Source organism: Notothenia coriiceps, unplaced genomic scaffold (genome assembly GCF_000735185.1).
Source record: "Notothenia coriiceps isolate Sejong01 unplaced genomic scaffold, NC01 NC01_scaffold00031455, whole genome shotgun sequence".
In the NCBI taxonomy this organism is placed as follows: domain Eukaryota; kingdom Metazoa; phylum Chordata; class Actinopteri; order Perciformes; family Nototheniidae; genus Notothenia; species Notothenia coriiceps.
In genome coordinates this window covers 16,410-24,809 of record NW_011364156.1, presented here as the reverse complement: position 1 = coordinate 24,809, position 8,400 = coordinate 16,410, and the positions used below count along the sequence as shown (strand labels likewise).

At 44.7% G+C, this 8,400-nt stretch overlaps 1 protein-coding gene across 1 annotated transcript; it reads left to right on the top strand.

The window, feature by feature from the left end:
* Positions 1-864: 864 nt before the first annotated feature.
* On the top strand, positions 865-4,917 carry LOC104959958 (methylcytosine dioxygenase TET3-like). The gene is made up of 2 exons (XM_010787868.1): positions 865-880; positions 1,341-4,917. Exons 1-2 carry the CDS (start codon positions 865-867, stop codon positions 2,960-2,962), a joined length of 1,638 nt encoding a protein of 545 aa, XP_010786170.1. The 3' UTR covers positions 2,963-4,917.
* The last annotated feature ends 3,483 nt before the right edge of the window (positions 4,918-8,400 follow it).

Sequence of the window (8,400 nt, the reverse complement as noted above, 5' to 3'; positions counted from 1 at the left end):
CTATGTAGAAGATATTAAGTTTTCTCCGTAATGTTGTTTCCATAGCAACAACAACTTCCTGTCAACTCACCTTCAAAATAATATATTATATCCTTTTCAGTTTCACAGAACACAAATTGGGTTATTTACATAATATGTTTACATGATTTTGTTGTGCAATAAAACAACCAGATGGACACACGATAAAGGAAAAGTTCAAATTCGGCTCTGATCGTAACAACATCGGGCCATTCGTGAGGGCATCTTAAGCCATCGTATGACCGCCGAGTTTCTTAGGTCTCCGGCAGCAACTTCGTGAGCGGTGGCAAAATCTTTGGCATGCCAAAATATTGCCGAAGGACCTTGTGAAGGTTCATTTTCGTGTTGAATTCGTGTGTCAATTTTGCCCTTCGTAAGGCCATCGTGAGGGCATGTTGTTATCATCGGTGCCATCGGGCATTCGCCCCGATCAGAGTGAGGGCGAATGCCCGATGGCACCGATGATAACAAGATGCCCTCACGAGTGCCTTACGAAGTTGCCGCTCACGAAGTTGCTGCCGGAGCCATAAGAAACTCCACCGGCGGTCATACGATGGCTTAAGATGCCCTCACGAATGGCCCGATGTTGTTACGATCAGAGCCGAATTTGAACATTTCCTTAATCGTGTGACCATCGGGTGTCAATTTCGGGACAGTGTGACAGGGGCTTTACAGAACAAGAAGAAAACACAACAACAATATTACAATAAATACAGAACAAGATAACACATAAAGTGATCCTAATGAAATTCCCTTAAATTAAAGCTGACAAGAAATTAAAATAGGTTAAAATAAAACCATTTTAAAATGTAAAATAAAAGCAAAACAGAAAAAAGACAGTAAAACATGGACAATGATACCAGTGAGAAGTGAAAGTTAACCCAAATTAAAAGCCATAGTACGACCCAGATTCATTCATGATATATGAGCGCTGCACGGCTTTTCATATATCTAAACCTGGCTTTTCTGCACAGTTGGAGATTGAGGCTGCATTCATCTATTTGTAGAATTAGATTCCAGCGGTGGCTTTGTAGATATTGTTTCATTTTAGATAACTGAAGAGCTTTGTAAAATACAAAAATACATTTGTTGAATAAAGATGTATTTAATCTCTCCCAAAATTGTGTTTTATACAACCAAAGGCTCTTCCTCAATCCAGGGTAGCTTTGTTGCAGTAAGTCATTTTTAGTGGGAATTGATTAGAACCTTGCAAAGATGGTAAAGTATCTCATTAACACTAAACAGAAAGCTCAAACATTACAAACTGAAATGTATTTGAAGTTTGTTTTCTTTTGACCTTGTCTTCTGTTTTAAACTTTCAGCAATTATAAAACAAGAGGTGAAGCCCAACATCAAGAAGGAGCCCTTCAACGGATCAATGGATGGATACCCTGTGCAGGCAGCAGACCCCTTCAACAGCAGGTACCCCCACCCTGCCTACTATGCAAGGGGAGGCCCCCCCCCCACCGGCCAGCCCTCTGCACCCGACCCCGTCAACGGTTTCCACCCCAATCTGCCCGCAATGCACTATGGCTACTACAACTACCCCCCCAATGCACTTTTCCGCCCCAAGCTGAGGACCTACGAGGGTCGAAACAGCTCTTTGCCCAAACAGGGCGGCACTCCTGTCCCGGTGGACACTAAGCCGGAAGTTCAGAGTCTCCAGGCCCGGCTGGCGCAGTCCTACCCGAACCCCCCCGAGCTCGCCAACCACCCGAACCAAAGCGCTTACATCCAGCCTGCGGACTACACCCGGTCCCGTCCCTCCTCCGTCTGCTCCGACTCCTCCAACAGAGGCACGCCGCTCATCAAACAGGAGCCTATGGACATGCCGGTGTATGAGAACCCGATGCAGAGCCAGGCTAACACACCGAGCACCACCCCCCAGCCGGCCCCCTGGCCTGGGCACAAGCTCAATGGGAGTATCGCCCCCGAGGCCTCGCTGATGACCCCCGACAAGCAGCAGCCGTTCCCCCAGCAGTGGACGTCCTACCCCGGCTTAAACCCCCGGATGGCATCCCCTGCCCCGTCGCCATCACTCCAGATACACTCTCCATCTCCGTCCCCTCATCTCGTCCCAGCACTCCCGGGTAACATCCACCAGGGGTCTCCCCGTCCGGGAACACCTCAGCACTGGCCCAGTCCGGCCCCCAGCCCTCAGCCCAACCCGTGGGCCATGGGGCCGGCGTTCATCCCCGGTTTGAAGCACAGCAACCCCGCAGGAGCTTACTCCGACAAGATCTGGTCCAAGACGGGGGAGAGTCGGTGTCCCACTCCCCTCGGGCTGCAGGAGAAATCGTGGAAGTCGTGCGGAGGTTCGCTGGCGGGCAGCACGCCGTCCCCCGTCCCCGAGGGCCGCCTTTTCCCTGACGCCCTGCAGCAGTCGGATCAGGCGAGCTGGAACCCCGGCTGCGCAGAGAGCGACGCCGAGAGCAACAAGGGCCGCGAGGAGGACGAGTGGTCCGACAGCGAGCACAACTTCCTGGACAACAACATCGGGGGCGTGGCGGTCGCCCCGACCCACGGCTCCATCCTGATCGAGTGCGCTCGGCGGGAGCTGCACGCCACCACTCCGCTCAAAAAGCCCGATCGCTCCCACCCCACCCGCATCTCCCTGGTCTTCTACCAGCACAAGAACCTGAACCAGCCCAACCACGGCCTGGCCATCTGGGAGGCCAAGATGAAGCTGCTGGCGGAGCGGGCGCGGCAGCGGCAGCTGGAGGGCGCGCTGCTCGGCCTCTCGCAGGAGGAGATCAAGGCGCTCTCGAAGAAGCGCAAGTGGGGGACGACGGCGGCCGGCGCCAGCCCAGGACCGGGACAATCTAAAGACAGCAGGGAGGGGCCGGTGACGCGGTTAGCCTCCACTTGCCACACCTCCTCCATGGTGACTGTGTCTCCCTATGCCTTCACCCGCCTCACTGGGCCCTACAGCCACTTTGTCTGAGGGCGGACCTTCACACACACTGACGGTGGAGCAGCGCAGGGTGGATGAATGTCTCTCAGCCGTCCTGCAGTCTGGCATCTCCCCCCCCCTTCACAGTCCACTTGGAGGAGGGGATGTTTTTATTGTTTTTTACCTCATGTCAGGCAGGTGTTTCCGACACACTGCCTGTGGTGCTCTGCCTCTCTCGTCCCCGGAGAGGAACTCCATTTGCTTTTTCTTGTTCATAGAATTTTAATGATTCGAATTATTGCTATTATTATCAATATTATTATGATTGCTATTGTTACTGTCAATGTTGTTATTACAGGTATTATTATAATGAAGACTTGTTTTTTTTTATTATTGCTGGTGTCATTAATGTTATTATTAATGATGTGATTGTTTGTTTTTTTTGGTTATGTATTTTTTTTAAATCAATCAGTCTGAGTCTGTCAGACATTTGCTTTTTCCGTGTTTGGAAAACGTGTACCCTTTTGTTTCTGTTTCCGATTTGTCTTTGTTCTTGTCAAACTTCCAGCTGTACCTAGAGGAGGAGACACTATCTGCCTGGCAAGAAACGCGCAAAGTCATCATCCGTAGCGTACATATGTATACAAAGCCTTAGATACCTATCTTTATTTGTCTAATAAACAGATACGTATCTTTGAATTCAAGGCAGTTTAGACTTCGATAAAAGATCATTGCAATTGTTATCAACTTCCCTACTGTGTTTAATATTCAAATGTCATTACCTGGAATGATTCAGTGCACCAGCAGCACTTTTGTCGAATACATTATATTATATTTGCTGTTACCTGGCACTTGCATATACTTTATCTCGGTATTTGCTTCAAATTTTCACCATTTGCATTTTCCTAGCATAATGTGCAACAAGAACATGTTTTGTTGTTGACTGATAAGTAGAAGTGGTTTCTGCGGTCAAAGCAGTATAGTGGAAATAACAGTTGTAGTTGCACAAACAATTGGACTTTAATGTTGACCTTTTTGATGTGGTCGCAGTAAGAAGTAGGACACATGAAAAGGCTGTGTCTTTGATGTTAGAGCTGAAGAGCAGCGCTTGGTTTTGCTTTTGATCCCCTAGCACTCTAAAACTGAAGTGAATCAAAATCAAGCACCGCGATGCAAAACAAGGAAACAATGCCCAGGTTAGAACAATTGCAATCGACATTTTAACCCAAATTCGGACAGAAAGTTGCTGCTTTTCTTGCCGTTAGATGACGTGCTCCTCCTCTTCTGCACCCCTCCAGCTTTTTCCAACTGGTGCTCAACTTCCAGCTCTGATCGATTCTCATTCCTTCGGTTACTCTTCACGGCACTTGATGCTGTGCTTCGGTGCTCTGACTCTAATCTGGCTCAAATAGCGTTGGCAAGTGAATTGATTGATTGAGTGATGATGTAATACCTCGAGACATGTGTCATTTGTGCAAAGAGGAATCGTTTGCTTGCCATTTGTTCCTGTAACTTTACACATCTGTTGCCCCACAGAGGCTGAAATAAGTGACACTTTTTGCAAATGCCACTTGACCCAGATCTGCAACTTCTACCGCACAGAGACAGAACTGGTGGCACACGCTTTCTTCCTATTACATTCAAGTAGTGGTGAGCATCTCTCTGTGTAAGCTCTAGAGGGCAGCAGTGTCAAAGCGGTGTGTACAAACATCCTGCAAGCACCATTAGAGCCTTGCATTGCTGCTTTACCCATCCACCGCCAGCAGGGGGGGGGGGGGGTCTCGCCCCCTTCCTGCTGACCGTGCATGGGCCTTCGAAATGCAGCTAGAGGTAAAACTTGTCCCCTTGTGGCACAAATGTGAATAACGTCTAGAGATGCCCCTCCTGGGTTTGCTTCAGACCTGATAGTGGTGCTCCTACACACTCTGGTGCTCTCCTATCAAACTTGATTTACTGTGAAGGGCCTTCCCTCTGCATGGTGCTGTCATCTTCTAGCAGAGGGTGGGGTGGGGAGGGGGGTGGGGGTGCGTCCTTCAGCAGGCACCACAGAGCCTGTTAATCAAAGTGGGAGTCTCTGGTTTATTTTGAGGTGCTTTTATTATGGCTGAGAAAATCATTTGGTGCATAAGTAGTAAACCGTTGACAGAGAAATAGAAAGGAAACCTTGGAAACAAACGACTGTAGCTTCTAGGAGTTGGCGCCAAGTGCATTGAGTCTGAAAATGCCAGGGTGCGTGGGAGAGAAAAGCCAAAGAGAGAGACTATCTGACGGATAGAATTACTCCTTTTAGATTTCAGGCAGCAACCACGTGATCCATTTGAATTCAAACGGTCACATGGTTTACTTGCAATGAAAGTGAGCGAGTAATAGATTTGGGAACAGGCTAACTCCTGGATGCTGGGGGGTGGTGTTACCTCTCTGAGCGTCTCCAGCTCTGGCCTCTCTGCAGAGACACTGGTCACAATCACAACGTGCTACTGAGGGCCGAGACACGCTCACGATCTCCACACTCATTTTAAACCTCCTTTTTTATTTTGTACTCTTATTTATTACTACATTGTGATGATGATGATGATTGTCTTTGATGTTTTTTTTTTCGTCTTTGTTTTTTTATATAGCTAATACAAATTGTACATAGAGAAGAAAAGATTTATAAAAGCACTTTTAATCTTGATTTTAATGACGAAAAGAAAGAGCCGATTATTGACAACTTGAAGCTTAGTTTTTTTGTTCTTTTGTTTTTTTTCTCAAGAGAGAGATAAAAATGTAAATATTAAAATATTTAGGTAAGATTATTTAACTGGTGAGGATAGTAACTAAACCATGAATGACAGGGGGGTATTTTGAAGTCTCTGACAGCCCTCAACAACAGTGAGCAACACGTGTGTTGTGTGTAAATGTGTGCTTAGTAACACTGCTGTTTGCTTTCCTTAGTACTGTACCCCTCGTCAGCATGTCAACTGACAGAGACCCCTCCCTCTATCAAACTAACTCATAACCTAGCATGAAACTACACTTCCCTTTAAACAACTGGAGGTTCCCCCACAGTGACCACACCGTCATGTCTACAACAACAAGTATTTAAGAAGCTTAAAAAACTTTTTAAATTGTGTTTAAACATCTTAAAAATGAGCCGTACATGTGATTGGAGCAGTTTGTGGTTTAAAGGAGCAGTGTGACGTTATGGGAAATCATCAAAGTTCACTTTGTTTAAGAGAGTTAGATGAGAAGATGAGATGTTAGATATGGAGCTTGAGCAAACTTATCTTAGCATAATGATGGACAACTATCATGGTTATTCTACAGTAGGTTTAAAATTATTCATATTTTAAGGAATAAAATCGTATGCAAGTTATAACCATAAGAACAAATAGGTGTTAATGTTTCATTTTTCAATGATAAACGATTTGTTCAAATGCTTTTTGTCTTTTTAAAAGAAAGCTAACAACTTAAATCATGTGGCCTAATGGTGTATTTGAAACAACTCGATTTTTACCACATAGATCAAACAAATACAATCATCTTAGTGCAGAGTGTAACACTGACAGGAACGAACTCCGGTTTTGGATTAACCAATGTTGCTTTATACGTTTATAGAGGCCATGCTAGCTGTTTCCTATCTTAATGCTAAGCTAACTAGCTGCGTACAGAATTGAGTTACATCCATCTTCTCATCTCTCTTTCAAACTTTTCCCCCGAATATCAGAAGAGTTTCCCTTTATTCATTTTACCGTGGATCATGTGCAGGACCACATCCAGAGGGGGGGGGGGGGGTGTAAGGGATATACAGTCAGTCTGAGGGGATCAGTGGGCGATGTTTTAGCCAGTAATAAGCCCGGGTATCTTTGTCAGTTGTGTTAGCCTATCAGGAAAGAGACGGCCTCCCTGTGTGTTTGAACGTATCTACGATAATCTACTATAGCTCGCATACTAGTACGTATGCACTTGGCATAAAAATCATGACGCCCCTGTGTTTAGCTTGTAACAATTGATCAAAAATCATGAACAACGGTAGTTTCACTGGTGCAATTTTACTCTTTAGCCCTAATGCATGGCCCACATTACACACAGACACACACACACAGAGACACACACACACTTGCCTAACGATTGGTGCTGAGGATACAGTGTATGTGATATCTTAATAACTTTGTATATTTCTATGGTTCTGAGATTTGGGGGTTGGTAAGCTGGTGCTATGAAGCTACACCTTGAAATTCACTGTGTTTAAAAAAAAAAAAAAAGTAAAATTGCGAGGGGAAAAATGATACCACAAATATTTTTCTGAGCTCTTCGAATGTCAGGAGAAGTATACTTTTGATTCAAGCAGTTTCACATGAGGGGAAGCTGTCCTGGTGCTGACTTTGTGAAAAGTCTTTTATTACGATGCTACAAATTTACATCTCTTTGTGAGGCCAGGGGGGCGCTCAAACAGCTCATATTCTCTGATTAATATTCATTGCATATTGTACTTGAAGTCATTCAAACTAGGATAAGATATAGAATCATAATGAAGACTGTTATCCGGGTTTGGTGCAGCTCAAGAACCAAAGGCTCTTGAGCTGTACTAACTGAAGATGTTTTGATCAAAACAAGAACCTCCCTTCCTCTCCCTGTTCATGCACTTCCTCTACTCACCCCCTCTTTTTATTCCTCACACCTTGTATATTTTTTCTCACACATTCACACACACACAGATTTACATCTCACTGTGTATGGCCCACTTTTAAAGGACACATAATTTAATTTAACACTCTGAATTTTGAGACTTGGACTCTGGCCCCGTACGATAAAAAAAAGATGAACCTACACAACGGCAGCTACATTCCTTTCTGAGTTTTAGGATTGTTCTTGGTTCTTTATTTTTCATGTCAAGGATGCAGTATGTAAAAAAAAAAGTGTTTTTGTTCAGTCTCTCTCTCTTTGTAGCTGTATGGTGTATTATGTGAATACATAGTGTATGTGGTAAAAACCCCACAATATTGTTTCATGTTGCGCGATAAATAAAAACATTGAAGTGAAAATGTGTTTCCTGAAGTGACTTCTGTTTGTTTTCCCTCACAAATCTCCTGCTTGGAAATAAAAGGTTAGTTTGATAGCGAGTGGTGAAGATAGATGGATAGATAGTGGATATTTTATAACACCAGGGATGCGGGAAGGGGGGGTGCTGAGGGGGCTGCAGCACCCCCATCTGTTGGCGGAGAGTTGTAACTGCAACAACAAAAGTTCACTAAACAAATCAATACATATATATGCAATGTCTTGTCTTTTATCTGGACCCTGAGTCCGTAATAAAGTTTTCATTCATTCATTCAATACAAAAGTTTTATTTTGAGTTACTATTTTTGAGTTAGCATTTTAGTGTAAGCAGTTAATAAAAAGCTTCACTAAATAATAAGAGAAAGTGATAATGCGGTGTGCTTCTTCTGTTGCTCTGCTATAGAAATGAAGCTTGTCAGTGCAGACAAGATCAGGGATGGGAGTGTTGT